This window comes from Gossypium raimondii, chromosome 8 (assembly GCF_025698545.1).
Source record: "Gossypium raimondii isolate GPD5lz chromosome 8, ASM2569854v1, whole genome shotgun sequence".
In the NCBI taxonomy this organism is placed as follows: domain Eukaryota; kingdom Viridiplantae; phylum Streptophyta; class Magnoliopsida; order Malvales; family Malvaceae; genus Gossypium; species Gossypium raimondii.
The window spans coordinates 34,463,370-34,480,123 of NC_068572.1; the positions used below are offsets into that span (position 1 = coordinate 34,463,370).

Genomic DNA, 16,754 nt, shown 5'->3' on the forward strand with positions numbered 1-16,754 from the left:
TCTTAATGTCAAATAAAATATATAATTGTTATAACTAAATGCTTCATTCATTGATTGAATCATATATGGGTGATAATGTAGATAATGCATTTTATATTGCGTGGATACATGATTTAATTTAAACTATTTTGCTGGCTAGAATTAGATCTCTTTGGTTTTAATGATATTAATAAAATAAATCTTTGATGTTCACGAAATTAACTAAAAATTCGACTAAGCCAAGTGCACCTATCAATTAATAGTACAGTTACGGTGAGCAAAGATACCATTCTCACAAAGACTAAAAGTAATAGTAATTACCGTCTTTTTATTATTTAACCGATAAATTTGAGTGATTGATTAAAACTAAAATTAATTAAATTAATTAACTACGAACGCAACAAAGAACAAATCAGGAAAATAATCAAATAATAACCAAGAAACGAAACAATACCCATGAAAGAATTCACCTAGATTTCATCTGTCATTATCAATCTAAATTACGCAATTTCTTCACTTGGTATCTTGATCCATAAAATTTCTTAAATTATGCTAATATCTCTAAGAGCAATTGACTCTAGGTTGATTAATTGAAATTTTTTTCTAATTAAAACCCCTATTATTGCATTAACTCGATCTATGGATTCCCCTATTAGATTTGACTCTAATCCGTTTGATTTATGTCGTCCTATTTCTAGGATTACATGCAACTCCATTCAATTATGCTAGATCTACTCTTAAATAAGGTTTATTCCTCCTTTGATTCAAGCACATCAAACATGGATCAATAGTCTAGAAATATTAAACCAAGAATTATGCACACATAATTGAGAACAAGATCTAAGTATTTATTGCGTAAAATAAAAATCAAACGACAGAATCCATAATAAGGTTCATCTCCCCTAGGTATTTAGAAAATTAGTTCATGCTTGCAAATAAAAACATCCAAAAGACAATATAACCGAAAGAAATAAAGAAACTCATGATAATCTCCTAAGAAATCAACTAGGAGTCTTCATTCTTGACGGAAATCTGCTTCAGAATCGACTTCAATGGTATTTTTTGAGTTGTTTTCTTGAATATTCTATGATGAATTTCTCCTATCTTCATATTTTTTTACATATATACGTCTTAGAATGCCCAAAAAACCTAAAAAATAGCGTTTTTTCGTTGTTCGGAGTGCAATTCACGAAATTGACATGGTCTACCATACAGTTGTATGTCCAGGCCATGTGGAATAATCCAGGCCGTGTGGCTCATGTAACTCGCTCCGATTTTCCAGTTTTCGCTCATTTTGCTCCCAAATGCTCTCCTAAGTATAAAAATATGAATTTAAAGGATTAGGAGCATAAAATTCACCATTAACATCGAACAATCATCCAAAAACGCATTAAAAATTAGATTAAAACATGTTACTTTTAGCGCTTATCAATCTTAGGTCCATGGTTATAGTGTTATTTGTTAATAATGGAAATAATTTCAACAACCTTCTTATTGATTATCAAGAAGGAAAGAAGATCGATTGCTAGGCATAAGGTCAATAACTATAGCTAATTTATTGAAGAATATTGAAATTTATGTTTGCATAGATGATCAAACTCATGAATCAAAACATGAATTTTGGCTTTTACTAAAATTTTATCACTTCTTTCATAATTCTAATTTCTATCTTCAAGCTCCTTTTATTTTTAATTATTTTTATTGGATTTCACCCTACTCATTGTTATATACAAATTTTATATTTTAGTAGAAATTTATTTTGTTGATTTCAACCTCCATTATTAATGTTTTATATTTATTTGAATTTCCAAATAAACTAAACTATCTAAGTGATTCGGAATCATAGGTTACTAACATAGTTACTAAAATAGAATAATATTTTTTTAAATGGAAAATTCGTTAATTCATTTAATTAATAAAACTATACAATTCATGAAAAAAATAATAAATACTCATCGTAGATGGTGAAAGACAAGCTCTATCAACACAATAAATGCTTTAGCCTTAGCATCAATAGAACATCATGACACGTTGACAATTAGCTTTGTCATAACTCAAGCACGACTTATCTGGAGTGATTGCAAGCACTTAATACGATAAGAAAATCAACCCCGGATTATCCAAAGCTGCGAGCAAAATCGAGAAAAGAATCGAATATTCACCAAACTAGAGAGGACGACGGCAAAATCATTTCTAAAATCACTTGTAAAACTAAGGTTACATACATAAGCAAGACTAAATAACGTGCTACAAGAGCAGACAAAAACTTCTAAAACTTAAAATTTATTAACAATGGAAAAACAAACAAGAAAACATATAAAACTTACAACACAAGTCCAAATCGACTCGTGAAATAATTTATTATTCTGAAATACTCTCAAAATAGAAACATATTAAGCATCTGATGAAGAGTCACTCACTTTCCAAGAAAATTTACTGATGGCCGGTGGAGTTTTAACGAACGACAGACGCCGTCATCTGTCCATCACAACTTGTGAAGACAACAAAAATACTCACAAAATATATCTATAAACTGAAAAAAGAAAAAACGTGAATAAAAATAGGAAAGAAAATATTATTCATTAGTTAAATAATTACCAAGCTACTTAAGATATTCACTAACAATTAAGGTTATTCAACTTGGATGGTAGAGATAAATGAGAGTGATCGTTAATGATTTAGTTAATGCTTATAAGTTATATTTCAATTTAGATGTTCTTTGAACACTTGGTCTGCTTGATTGAATCAAAAGTGAATGTATATTAAATGGTTAAATTTGAATGATTTAATTATGGTAAATGTAAATAAAAATTAAAATATATTAAATATGTATAAATTAATTTTTAAATTCTTGGTCCGTTTGGCCCGAATTCTAATAAGATAATTTTTAAAATACTTTTATTTAAATTTAATTATATAAATAAATAGATAATAATATAAAATATATATTTTATTATTTTGATATTGTAAATTATTAAAAATGAAATAGAGGTGTAAGGAATTCTGTTTTATCTAAGATTAAACTTTTGAAAAAAGATGCATGTTTGATCTTTGGAGCGATATTATTAGGAGGACGATTACAAACCCGAACATAAACCATAAAATGAACATGGATAATAGAAAAAATAACAATTACTTTATTGTATATATATATGATTAATATAATTTATTATTAAAATTTAATTTCAAAAGTGATATCTACTTTAAAATAACTAAAAAAAGTGTTTTGAATTTCAAAGAATTCACCTAATGTTTTCATATATATTTTGTTTTCTTATTGCAAATGGGACCTACTTAATAATATTTAAATTTTAAAATTAAATTTTATATACAATTAAAAAAGATATGTATTAAAAATAGGATCAGGTTAATCATATTTTCATATATGCTTGCAGTTGTTTATTATATATGATTATTATTCTTAATCTTCTTTATCCTACATTTTTAGTTTAATGAGATTAGATTAATTTAAATCTCATCAACTACTTCTTTATTATTTAAGTATTTAGGAGTAGATTTAGTATTAATGGTTTAATTTAATTAATTAGTCAGGTTGATTTGATTGTTGAAGTTGTTTGTAATTTTGTTATTAGACAATAATTCTATCATGGGTTGGATCGGTTGGGTTTGGGTCAGATCAATGCAAAATTTTAGGTTCAATTTGGCTTGAAAAATAGGCTTAAAATTCTGCCCAAGTCCGACTTGGCTCTCCTATATAAAAATAAATTTTAAAAATATAATATATCAAATACACTAAAAACATTAAAATAAATATTTCCTAACAAATTAAAAATACATTAAAAAAGTCTTTGTGCTTAAATGACACTAAGAGAGTTGCAACTTAGCAAGCAAATGCCGATAAAACAGTAGTAAAATTAACAATAAAACAATAGTTATATAATATCCAAAGAATAACAACAAAATGGCAACAAAACAGCAACGAAATGGTAGCAAAACAATAACAAAAAGTTTAGGCTAACTCGAGTGGGGTCAAAAAATCCTACCCGAGACCTGACTCGTTTAGAAAACAGATTATATTTTTATCCAAACCCATTTTTCGAGCCTATTTTTTTGGCCAAATCATTTCACTCTTCGAATGGACTTTCGAATTTGGACGAATGACCTTACTCATTAAAAATTGTACTAGAAATTAGATTAGCGAGTAAACTAGGGCAATTGGTGAACAGTGAACTTCATTGAAAATGTTATTATGAGTTTAATTCGATGTATTCCATTTCAACATGATGTTCTGGTGGACATACAACGGGCAAAAATGCCTCATGCTCCAAATTTATAAATTGGGATAATGGTTCTTGAAGTTTATCAATTTTTTCTATATAATCCCTCAACATCAAAATTATATTTAAAAATAGTATATTGTTTTTTTTTTTTATAAATTTGATCTGTAATTATATTTTCTTTCATGAAGAAAATAAAATTTTAAATGTACTTTACGAGTTTAAAAGTAATTTGTAATTAAATTTAGCAGAGCTAATTGACACAAATATACAATTAAACTTGGAAATTGAAAAGGAAAAAATATATTGGGAGCAAAGAGCAAGAGCGAATTGGTTAAAGTTGAGAGATAAGAATACAAAATTTTTCCACAATTTTGCATCCCAAAAGAGAAGGATAAATCGGATTGATGAATTGGAGAACGAACAAAGACAAACAATTATGGATAAACAAGGAATGACAGTTGTTGCAAAGAGGTACTTTGAAAATATTTTTTCTTTAGGTGATATTGGCAATTTAGACTATATCCTTTCTAATATTGGAAATTGTATTATGATGAGCATGAATCAATGGTTGACTACTAAATATACAATGGAAGAAATTGTCTTTGCTTTAAAAACCATGGGGCCGAAAAAAGTTGCTGGAAGTGATGGATTTTTAGAATTATTTTTTCAAACTTATTGGTATATACATGAAAGGGGGTTGGGGAATTCTACCTTGATATTTTGAACAAAGAGGGTTCTCTTGAAGGTGTTAATATGACAAATATAGTTCTTATTCCAAAGGTGGCCCATCCAACAAACCTTAAAAACTTTCATCCTATCAGTCTATGCACAGTTCTTTATAAAATCATTTAAAAAACGATAGCAAATCATCTCCAAAAAGTTTTACATATATGCATTGACGAAGCCCAAAGTGTATTTGTTCTAGGAAGACTCATTACTGATAATATCTTACTTGTATATGAATTGATGCACACTTTCAAACAACAAAGGATGGGACAACACGGAGGCTTGGCATTAAAACTAAACATGAGTAAAGCATATAATAGAGTTAAATAGACGTTTCTAGAAAAATTTATGCTAAAGATAGGCTTTGTAGAGTCTTTTGTGGATTTAATCTTAAGACGCAGTAGCTTAGTAAACTATTCAATATGTATAAATGGAGAGATGGGGGGTCGGTTTAAACCAACTAAGGGTTTGCGACAAGGTGACCCCCTAAGCCCCTATTTGTTTTTAATTTGTAGTGAAGGACTCTTGTCTCTAATGAGATTAGCTTAGCAAGAGGGTAGAATCAAAGGAGCAAAAGTGTGTCGAAGAAGGCCGATTGTTACTTATCTTTTATTTGTAGACGATTGTATCCTATTCGGAAACGCTAAAGAGAGAGGAGCTCAAAATTTAAAAAAAATTCTAAGAGAATATGAAATATGCTCGGGACAGTGTATAAATTTTGAAAAATCAATTTGTTATTTTAGCTCTAATGTTTCAGAGCAAAGGAAGGAACAAATTGCAGATATATTAGAGGTAAGAACTTCACAAAACCAAAAAAAAGTATTTGGGCTCACCTAATATGGTAGGAAGGGACAAAAAGAGATCTTTCAAATTTTGAAAAACCGAGTACTAAGTAAAAACGATGGGTGGAGCACAAGGCATCTCTCGCATGGTGGTAAGGAAGTATTTATTAAATCAGTTTTACAGGCAATCCCTACTTATTCTATGGCGTGTTTTCTATTACCAAAATATTATTGTGTTGAATTGGAACATTTAATGGGGCGATTTTGGTGGAAAAAAAAACATAATAAGAGGGGAATTCATTAGTGCGAATGGAGGAAACTGGGTGAATTAAAAGAAGATGGAGGTATGGGTTTTCGTGTTTATCAAAATTCAATATAGCACTTTTAGCAAAATAAGGATGACATTTTATGAGTTATCCAAATTCTTTATTAGCAAAATCCGTAAAAGCTAAGTATTACCTGCAGTCAAATTTTATGAATGCACAACTGGGAAACTTACCATCTTATACTTGGAGGAGTATTTGGTCAGCCAGAGGAATTATTGAGAAATGGATATGCTGGCTTGTTGGTTTGAAGGATCAAATATTTGTTTGGACTGATGCATGGATACCATGTGTTGTGGATCACAATATGCAAACATTAGAGATAAACCAGAATATCAAACGAGTTTCTGACTTAATAGATCAACTGTCAAATCCCTAAAATGAGGATTTAGTCAAAAGTACCTTTGTGAGGAAGATGCGGAAAGAATATCATGTATACCCCTCCCAGTTGATCAACATGAAGACAGGTTGGTATGGCGTAGAGAAGCATCAAGAGACTATTCGGTGAGGAGTGGTTACAAAATCTTATACAAAACGACAACACAAATTTGCAAATTGGCCAAAATAATTACAAACCAATGTACAAAAAATTATGGCTACTAAATCTACCCTCTAAAATCAAAATTATGGTATGGAAGTCCATAAACAACTATTTACTGAATCTATTCAACCTATATCAACAGAGGTTAGTAAGCTCGACAAATTGTCCAAAATGTCAAGGCCAGACGGAGAGTGTGGAGCATGTCTTTAGGGATTGCCCTATAGCATCAAAAGTTTGGTCAAAATTGCAGATTGAGTGGCCACAAGAGCAAAATTATACACAGTACAATGAATGGATGCAATTTCTTTTTAATAACTACCTGAGCCAGAAATGCAAAACAATTGCATGTACTATATGGGCATTACAGACAACAAGTAATAAATTATTTTATGAGAGAAAACAACAAACTGGAGAGGAGATAAAGTGCTTTATTGAAAATTATTTACTAGAATTAAAAGGAATCAAGAATAAGCTACTTGTTCAGAAAATAAGGATTGAACGGTGGAGACCACCGAAGCCCATACATGTCAAGATAAAATTTGATGCTGCATATCAACAACAAAACAAGAAATTGTGTACAAGAATAGTGATTTGGGATGAAGAAGGTCAGGTTTTAAAAGCTAAAATATACCTAAACAAATACATACCAAATGCATTTGCAGCAGAAGCCCTGGCTTGTGTACAAGCAATCCAATTTGGAGCCAAATCCAGTTATTTAAGAGTCGACATCGAAGGTGATACCTTATCAGTATTAAGAAAATTGCAAGAAGACTTAATGTGGGTTTGGATGGGCGATTGGGTGCGGTGCGGTGCGTTTAGCTTACTTTTTGTCTCACGCTATAGTGTTGCTACAGTATCTAATCTCAACGCCATCGTTGTTTTTACACTAACCGTAGGTAAACGCACTGGCCATCCAAACTCACCCTTAGACGATAGATCAGAAATCAGAGCCTATATTCTTAATGTTAAGCGCCTAAAGAGAAACTTTATTAATTTCAAATTCAAATATGCTTCAAGAACAGGGAATAATGTGGCACATACCTTTGCAAAAGAGGGACTAAGGGTAGGAGACGATACTTATCTAAATAACAGACTTTCTGGGGCAGTGTTAGCCGTTATGGTAGAGGATTGTCGAGGATTGCTGGGAATAGGTAAGGGACTTCAGTGAAAAGGAAGAACAATATGCGGGGATCGAAAGAGACAGTACATCTAAAGCAAAGTCCAGGAACAACAAAGTGAGTGGGTCAGAGAGGTAGATGCTGAAGAAGAACGGCTTGGGAAAATGGAATGGAAACAATAAGAACTCAGTAAAGGCATTTTAGTATGGGCAGATCGATAAACGGAATCGGATCGGTGAAGAGAACTTGGCCATGGCTGGGATGCCCTAAGAAACAGAGTTCTAGAAAAGTCGGTCAGAGCATGGGAAATGATAAAGTTAAAAGAGAAGTGAGGGAAAGTGACCAACAAGTTTTGGTGGATGGTTGCGGCTTTGTCTTAGGGTTTTAGGAAAAATGTGGATTAAGTTTAGGATAAGGGCTTTTAGGCTGATACGGCCTTGGGGCGTTTTGTTTTAGGGATTTTTGGTTAGGAAGGTGTTTAATTTGGGCTTTATGGGTTTTGTGATTGATTTATGTTTTGGTGCTATCTTTTTAATAATGAGCAATCTAACATTTTTCTTGAAAAAAAGTAATTTGTATGTTTCATATTAAAAAAAATGCTATAATTTCTTTTAACAATTAAATTTAAAGTTTTCATATTTTAAAATAATCTAACATTTCAAATATTTTTATAATTTTAAAAATAACATACTATTTTAAAATATAATTTTAAAGTGAAAGGTCCTCAATAAATTTGATAAGTTTCAAGGGTCATTATGATGTTAAGATGATGTTTTGCGGGAAAAAACCTAAAAAAGCCTTGTAGGAATGACATTTGTAAAAGTAGACATGATGTTTTATCCTTGATATTATTTCAAGAAAACAAATAACCCTTTTAAATTTTAATTATAACATATTTCTACACACTGTCAAGTTGATATTAAATTGATATAAAGACATGATTGATTCAATACTAATATTTTAAGAACTCAATTAGAATGCTTTAAAGTTTAGAGATCAATTTTAAATTTGAGTCAATTTAAATGTATAAGGTGCAATTAACCCGTGTTGGATATATTAATAAATATGATTATAATTTATTTAATATTAAAAAATTATATGAACTATTATTTTTAGAATAAGATTTTTTATGAAATATTAAATACATAAAGAATTAAATGCCAAAAGTTTTACTGCATTTTTGGTCAGTCCTATTTACTTGGGTCCCCAGCTATATTTGTGCTCGTTAATACAACCTAAACCTACCTAAATCTTTTACATTTGTTTCAAACCAAGTTTAGCGAATCGGGCTGATTTACCAAAACACCCTTCATTCACTCGTAAAATCTGAAACAGTGCCTCACTGTTATGATGGTTAAAAGTTACGCCCAGCAGCCAATAACTACGCGACACGTCTAGTACAGACGCATGATGGATGTCGCCAAGTATCATCCTACATACATGCATCAAAATCATGTCATACATAGACATGTATTTTTTTTTATTTTTTTACATGTCAGTAAACGATCCAAAATCCCTAATTTTTAGATAGAAAACAATTCAAAAAAAAAAAAAAAGTTAAGCTCAGCGTTACAGACACTGTAAGAAAAGGAAAATCATCCCTTTTTTTTTTTGGCTGCTCTACTTTGTTTTCTGCTGTTATTTATTTCCATTTCGTTTTCTCCGTAGTGATCTCGAGGTGGGTTTTTAGTTTTGCTCGTCATCAATGGAGATGAATGTAGCCTTGGCTTAGTTTCCGAAACGATTCTATCATTTTTATATTCCCTACATTTCACAACGCCATTTAAAAAAAATCATCTTTTTTTTTTTGATGTTTGGGCTTATAAATTTCAGGTCCTTTTCTTGATCAGTCGATAAAAGAGATTTTTTTTTTGGGAATATTTATCAGGCCATGGCAGTAGTTGAGAATGGTTCGAATCAAGATGCGGCTGCAACAGCAGTGGCATCAAACGATCAGGATCAGTCAAAGCAAAACCATGTTGGGTCAAGAATTGATCCGAGCTTACACCAGAACGATCAGGGGTTATACGACAAGATCGGTGCCCCCCATCATCGATCCAACGGTGGGGATTTACAGATGAGCAATGGTGGTACTGGGGATGACGTTGGGGATAGCTTCAAGAGAGACATGAGAGAGTTGGAAGAACTGTTCTCTAAGCTTAACCCCATGGCTGAAGAGTTCGTGCCCCATTCAATTGCTAACCATGGACTTAATGGAGGGTTTTTCATTAACAACTCTTTTCTTCAAAACAACACTAACATCTCGAGGAATGGTCATGCTAATGGAAATGGTGCTGGTAGGCGGGTATGCCATCAAAAACCCATTTGTTGATTGATTGCTGTGTTTACTGTTTTTTTATTAAGAATTTTAGTCATCTTGAAGGAAGAAAATTAGCATATAAAAAAAAAAGAATAAAATTTGTTTGTTTGGGGTTTTAAGGATGAAGGTTTTCAAAGTTTCTGTTTTGTTATTGAGTGCGTTCTGCATAAGAAAATTTCATGTGTTTTTTCTTTTGGTTAATTTTAGTTGAGGCTACGGTTCATGTACATTTTAAGTGGCATGAAATTTAAAGGTTCAATTTCCAAATGTTATCAAATTTTTGTTATACATAATCTCAATTGTAGATGAGAGAATCATCTAATCTCATGGATTTGTTCATTGGTTTTTGTATTTTCTCAGCAGAAAATTTTCAATCAAGGTAAAAGGAGATTAAACAATAGGACAAGTATGGCCCAGAGAGAAGAGGTTATCCGTAGGACTGTTTATGTGTCTGATATTGACCAACAGGTTTGAGCTTGTTAGGATGCTGAAATTAATTCTACAATTTCTGCTCTTTGTTATTTGGATTCATGCGGTCTTTTGCTTGTTGGGATGTAGGTCACCGAAGAGCAGCTTGCAGGTTTATTTGTGAGTTGCGGGCAGGTGATATGGTTTTCTTTGCTTCTTAGCAGTTTTCATCAAAAGCAATGTATCTGAATGAATTTTGTTTCTTATGAAGGTGGTTGATTGCCGCATATGTGGTGATCCTAATTCTGTGCTTCGTTTTGCCTTTGTTGAGTTCACTGACGAAGGTGATGTTTAGATACGGTTATTTGATGTATGATTTAAGGATTGTGAATTTAACTGTAAAACTTGATATTTACATGCTACTGCATGGTGGTTTGACTGTTCAGAAGGTGCGCGAGCTGCTCTGAATCATGCAGGGACTATGCTTGGATTCTACCCAGTTAGGGTGCTACCTTCGAAAACAGCTATTGCACCAGTTAACCCAACATTTTTGCCAAGGGTGAGGCTCATTTCTTCAATTTATTGTGCTGGAACTCATTTATAACTTGAGTAATTGATGCATAAGCCATTCTCCTCTCCTATTCAGTTTGTTAAATGTTTTTTTATTTCTTTTTCAGAATGAAGATGAGCGCCAGATGTGTGCAAGAACTATCTACTGTACAAACATTGACAAGAAGGTGAGAAGCTTTTAGCATTCTGGGATGTTGATTATTAATAATAATCCTGATTGCAATAAAGGCTCTTTACATTTATTACATGATTTTACACACTGCAGGTTACTCAAGCTGATGTTAAGCTCTTTTTCGAAACAGTCTGTGGGGAGGTTTGTTATTCCATGACTACAAAGTTTTGTTTCTTTTATTTATTACATCAAAAACCTAAGTGAGGATGCATTTAGAAGGACATATTGTCTCATGTAGGTTTATCACCTGAGGTTGCTGGGGGACTACCACCATTCAACTCGCATTGCTTTTGTTGAGTTTGTAATGGTAATTGTTTCTTCCTCTGTATTCATGCTATTCTTTGAACATGCCTGAACAAATTTCCTCTGGTTTTTGACGGATATGAAAAGGGTTTTCCAGGTCTTTGTGTGACCTTACTTTAAGATCTTAAAGATGTAAGCTAGCCAGCAAGAAAGAAGTTTGTGTTAGCTCAAAATATTGGGGTTTCTGATCCTTTCTATACTAACATTTTGTTCAAAAGTTCAGGGTTCTATGGATAGGAAGTAGGGGAAACAAAAAAAAGGGAAAGGCAAGATAGTGAAATGAAACTAAAGACTACCGATAATTTGGTTCTTGGGGAATGGCCAAAAATTTCCTTTTTTCCTGTATCTTGGGAAAAGTCTTTGACTCCTTGTTAAAGGTCGGAGAAGAAAGTTCTAAGAATACTTGTTGTGTTTTGGAGCACCTTTTCCTTCTAAAATTTTACCTAAAATGAAATAAGCCTGAGGTATCTTCAATTGAGATATTGACGGGAAGAATATTGGAGCAAATTTTTTTATTAGGTGTCAGAAAAATAAATTGATAAGCTATCTAGTTGATCTATTTTTTTAATAGATGCAAATCTGCTTGTTGCTAGTAGATACAATGGATTTGCATTTGAAACCAAGTGTATAACACATTATTGTCTTCTAGGGAAATTTGTGCCTGTATAATCCTATTTTGCGTAGATAGCAGTGACCCGCCTTTCTTTGAATCTTTCTTGTGCTCAAAGATGGCATGCTGTGCTTCCTTTTTCTCTAGTGCAATGATGCAAAGTTGCTGGATTAATTGTTTCCCATGATGTATGTTCCTTTTAAGTTGATTTATGTGTGATGTTCTGTCTATTAAGGGTAATGTTTGTGTAGCTTCATTTCTGCATGTCCTATATACTCCCAAGCATTTCAATGCTGTTTATGGACCCCTTGCCATAACAATCCTCCTACTAAATCTTCCACCTGTGGCAGTACAATCAAACTTTTCTGTTTTAACATGGGTCGGATTGTGTCTTATGTGCATGAAACTTTTGAAGAGTGTATTCTGCTCTTGCACTGAGGACTTGCTTATCAACTATTATACATTTATACTCTTTGCTCTGGTGCTTCCTACAGTTGTGATGATGCAATGCTTGGTCATATTTAGAGCTTTGGTTTAGTTTGTGCTGATTGAAATCCAGAGGGTACCTCAAATACTAGTATTTAGTTATATTCTAGAGTATTCTAGGTATTTGCATTTCCATAGCATTGCAGTTTTGCTTGTTAAATCACAAAATGTTTCATTTGTATAGTAGCAACTTGCTAATTACTGTAGCTTTGCCTGGCACTTGAAGCAAAGGATTACTTATTATCAAAATATGTTGTGTTTGTTGCCGGAAAAGGAATTATTTGAAGTGGTTTGGATTGGGATGGCAAGTGATTTTGTGAATTATTTCTCGATTGTCTGCCCTCTTTGGTCAGTAAACCGATGTTGGCTTATCGGAGACGATGTCCTAGTTTTCAAATCAAGTGATATGTAGCTGCTTTTAGACCATCTTGAGAATGGGTTGCTTGACTTTTCATGAATGAACGAATCTGTAATATTCTATTATTCACTTGCAGGCTGAAAGTGCAATTGCTGCTCTCAACTGTAGTGGTGTGGTTCTGGGGTCATTGCCCATAAGGTTAGATCCCTGTTTTTTCCATCAGTTCTCCAAATGATTTTTTTTTGCTATAATTTATCTGCAAAGATTGATTAAGCATTTATTCCCATTGTGTTCTGAGTATATTATTGTTGTTGTGTATGATCAGGGTAAGCCCATCAAAGACCCCAGTTCGGCCGCGCACCCCTCGCCTTCCCATGCACTGAATCATTGTGGCACTCCAACTGATTTTAGTACTGGTTTATATATATTTAAAATCCATACACACACCCATGTAAAGATGTTTCCCATGTGGATGGCTTGTCCATTTATATTATATATATTGTCCTCTGCAGCGCTTGGTTGTTTACCCTAGGTGTTGTTGTCTTTTGTTTATTCTTGCAACTTGCAGTACATAGAGTTGGATGGAACTTCGAGGCTTTGAAAGATATTATGCATTATTACTCACTAATGTGGACAGGGTTTGTCCCAAATTGAACTTCTTTTTGCACATTCTGGGCTATGTAATTGATGGAGTGGTTCTCTAGTACTTTTGTGTCACTGGTACTGTGCCAAGCTTTGGCTTGATGCCACTGGAGATGAGATGCCCACTCTATCAACTCTTTTTCCTCCTCTCCTATTTAGTCTTAAATTTGTGTTGTTTCATTTGATCTTTTGGGCGGCATTGGATAAAAACTCATACTTGTTGGATTTTTTCTTGGGTGCATGAACTATATGATCTGATCTGCTTTACGCCAATATCAATCAAGTCATTGAGAATTCCAGGTTGTACGTTCATGGAGGCTCCGAACTTCCGAAGAAAAATAATATAGTTGGGATACCAAATTGATCGATAGAAGTTTTACATCATCTAACAAGCAGGAAATTTGTGGGGGCCTCATGCTGAACTGAAGCACCGTAAATTTAAGAAAATTTTACTACAAACAAGCCAGTGATTGTGAATCAACCGGCACCTATATGATTTATTTATATAATTTTATTGCGTAAAAGCTCAGAGGTGCAGAAGGCATCTAAGCGATTTCCCCTCGATTAGCAGTTGAAAAGCTTCATTTATGTTGTGGAAGGGAAGCTCATGTGTGATAAACTCGTCCAAGTTCAGGGTCTGGAATCATATTCCAAAAACTCAGTTTGATTGTAAGAAAGAAGCAGGGCTTGAATTGATGATTTAACTTTTACCTACCCCACACATGCATTGTTCGGCCAACTTTGGCAGTTGGGTTTTGCCTTTGAAGCCTCCAAAGATGGATCCTACGATTTGGCGTCCGTTAAATAACTCCATTGGATGGAGAGGCAGCAACATTGGGCTTGGGTGAATCCCCAGTAGTACAGTCAGTCCCCATCCCTGTATATGCATGCCACACTTTGATGATTAAAGGGGGACAACAATAGATGAAACTGGGAAATCAGAGGCAGGGTGATAAGAGGAGGGAGTTACGGTATGGGTGGACAAAAATGCCTCTCGAAGAACTTCAAGGTTTCCTACACATTCGAAGCTGTAGTCTACACCTCCCACTGTAATAGCTCCGATTTTCTGCGCTCACCCATTTGTTTTTTTAAGTCTATTATATTCCACAGTTGCATAAATGATGATTACTAAATACTAACCTCATGCACTGGTACGTCTAGATCCTTTGGGTTTATGAATTCTGTAATTCCCACTGCTTTGCCTGCTCCACCGCCACCCACAACATTATATAACCTTCCAATATTAATTTACTCATAAAACACTTAATCTTGCCGTCGCTAGAAAAGATGGGGGGGAATAAATACCTTTGAAAAATTTGCTAGGGTTGATATCAACGCCTATTATTTTCGATGCACCTCTTACTCGTGCTCCTTCAGCTACCTGCTCCATTCCAATTTGCCATTACTTCACTATTTTATATCTTTAGCACATGGGATGATTCACGCTACGTACTATATGATTTACTTGAAAAATATGCATTTCTATTTTATGTTAGATTCAGGAAAAAAGCAAAAGTGGCAAGGAAATCGGAGCTGTCTACATTTAAAATTTATGTGTTATTTAATTATTTACGGCTTATCCGGTTCACGCTAGATTGCATGGTTTGATTCTTTTCACTTCTCAGTAACGTCCAACACTGTATTCATACTAAAATATGAATTTTATTGGGTCAGCAAAGCGACTCACAGCGAGTCCCACGGCACCCAACCCAAAGATTGCCACGCTTGAGCCAGGTTGCAGGTTGGCTACATTCCAAGCTGCTCCCACGCCTGACAAATTGACAGTCAGCCAGAGACATTACTACGAGTTGAATATAGGCCAACAGAGAGGGATATTGTTTTTTTGGTGATTAGTTTATACCAGTTGAGACACCGCAACTTAAGAGGCTCATTTTCTCGAGGGGGGCCTTGGTGTCAATCTTTACTACACAGGCAGAATCAAGAACGGTGTACTGGCTGAAAGTGGAGGTGTTGAGGAAATGAAAGATGGGGTTCCCATCCATGGTGGAAAACCTCGTCTTCCCATCATTTACCATCACGCTCTTCAATGGATTCACTCCAAACTTTTGGCACAGATTAGTTTTTTGGCTTCTGCAACAGATGCAGGTGCCACACTCCCCTTGGAAGAAAGGGATGACATGGTCACCTATTTTCATGTCTTCAACACCTTCCCCAACGCTCTCAACAATCCTGGAACAAACACCAGCATATCCTTCATTCATCAGCAATACGCTTTCATAGTTTTCTTTGGGGGAAAACAAATATAATTAGTTCCTGGTCACATACCCTGCAGCTTCATGGCCTAGAATTCGAGGATATGCTCTCTGTGCTTCATTCTTTAACACAAAAGCCACAAGGGTCAGAGGTTGAGACGAAAGAGTTAAAAACAAATGGTTGATGGGTTTAATTACCTCGCCTTTCCAAGAACTGAGATCCGTGTGACAGATTGAAGTGAAGAGAATCTTGACCCTCACCTCCATCTTTTGAGGGGGTGCCACTTGAACATCTTCAATGACGAGAGGCTGTCCAGGACCCCATGCTACAGCAGCTGCAACAAGGGAAAATCACACTCAATCTAAAGCCCGGATTGTTGATCATAGGAAATAGAGAGAAAACCAGAGGCGCCTTTTGTTTACCTTTGCAAGTGATGACTTTCCCTGCAGTGTGGGTTGACTCAGTCTCATACGAATGGTAACCAACATCCATGTTCTTCTTCTCTCTCTTAATGAACCAAGCAGCTGAGATTGTATCAGAAACCTGGTGTAGAGTTTGTTTTGATGTGAAAAGGCGGGTGTTTGAAGCTTCATTCTGGGTAATATTTATAAGCTTAGATTAGTAATCTCACATGGCTTGATGATTAAAAAAAAGACTGTTTAATTCGTGTGGAATTGTCTAATCCCTGATTATCGTTTCTTTTATTGCGCAATTAATTTGTGGGGTAATATGGTCCAACGCACCAGTTTTAATCTAACAGTCCAAATATTAAAATTTTATAATCAAATACGCTATCATTTTTTAATCTGACATGTGATATATTCATATTCTAAAAAAATTTTTAAAAAAATGAGGCGGTCATATTGATAGAGAGACCACCTATGTTTTCAAACAATATTTTGGAAGAAATAAGAAATCCCCAGAAAAAGAATTCTCAGGAACCAAACACACCAAAAGCAAG

General features: G+C 34.0%; 2 protein-coding genes across 6 annotated transcripts; one reads left to right on the top strand and one right to left on the bottom strand.

Annotated features, from left to right (window-relative positions):
• Positions 1-9,183: 9,183 nt before the first annotated feature.
• Positions 9,184-13,463, top strand: LOC105791294 (polyadenylate-binding protein-interacting protein 11). Of its 5 annotated transcripts, none has more exons than XM_012619309.2 (11): positions 9,184-9,290; positions 9,599-10,015; positions 10,391-10,498; positions 10,589-10,633; positions 10,710-10,782; positions 10,885-10,997; positions 11,116-11,175; positions 11,274-11,321; positions 11,419-11,487; positions 13,074-13,135; positions 13,263-13,463. In XM_012619309.2, the coding sequence occupies exons 2-11, from the start codon at positions 9,602-9,604 to the stop codon at positions 13,318-13,320; spliced, it is 1,050 nt and encodes a 349-aa protein (XP_012474763.1). In that variant the 5' UTR covers positions 9,184-9,290; positions 9,599-9,601; the 3' UTR covers positions 13,321-13,463. The 5 variants fall into 5 exon arrangements, with proteins under 5 accessions (XP_012474763.1, XP_052490310.1, XP_012474764.1 ...); XM_052634350.1 differs by having other exon boundaries at positions 9,230-9,388; positions 10,394-10,498; XM_012619310.2 differs by having other exon boundaries at positions 9,231-9,388.
• A 442-nt stretch (positions 13,464-13,905) lies between these two features.
• On the bottom strand, positions 13,906-16,386 carry LOC105791293 (alcohol dehydrogenase-like 4). Its single transcript, XM_012619307.2, has 10 exons — positions 16,216-16,386; positions 15,991-16,127; positions 15,866-15,915; positions 15,441-15,769; positions 15,267-15,349; positions 14,885-14,960; positions 14,720-14,781; positions 14,550-14,645; positions 14,295-14,456; positions 13,906-14,216 (listed from the first exon to the last, which is right to left on the bottom strand). Exons 1-10 carry the CDS (start codon positions 16,283-16,285, stop codon positions 14,106-14,108), a joined length of 1,176 nt encoding a protein of 391 aa, XP_012474761.1. The 5' UTR covers positions 16,286-16,386; the 3' UTR covers positions 13,906-14,105.
• Positions 16,387-16,754: the final 368 nt, after the last annotated feature.

What these genes read in the sequence shown, in the direction of transcription:
- LOC105791294 (XM_012619309.2), top strand. Translation starts at nt 9,602, where the DNA reads ATGGCAGTAGTTGAGAATGGTTCGAATCAAGATGCGGCTGCAACAGCA. An exon ending in ACCCAACATTTTTGCCAAGG is followed by an intron (nt 10,998 to 11,115) that starts GTGAGGCTCATT and finishes TTTCTTTTTCAG; the next exon opens with AATGAAGATGAGCGCCAGAT. An exon ending in CTGGGGTCATTGCCCATAAG is followed by an intron (nt 13,136 to 13,262) that starts GTTAGATCCCTG and finishes GTGTATGATCAG; the next exon opens with GGTAAGCCCATCAAAGACCC.
- LOC105791293 (XM_012619307.2), bottom strand. Translation starts at nt 16,285, where the DNA reads ATGGATGTTGGTTACCATTCGTATGAGACTGAGTCAACCCACACTGCA. An exon ending in GAAAGTCATCACTTGCAAAG is followed by an intron (nt 16,128 to 16,215) that starts GTAAACAAAAGG and finishes CCCTTGTTGCAG; the next exon opens with CTGCTGTAGCATGGGGTCCT. An exon ending in TAGACGTACCAGTGCATGAG is followed by an intron (nt 14,646 to 14,719) that starts GTTAGTATTTAG and finishes GGGTGAGCGCAG; the next exon opens with AAAATCGGAGCTATTACAGT.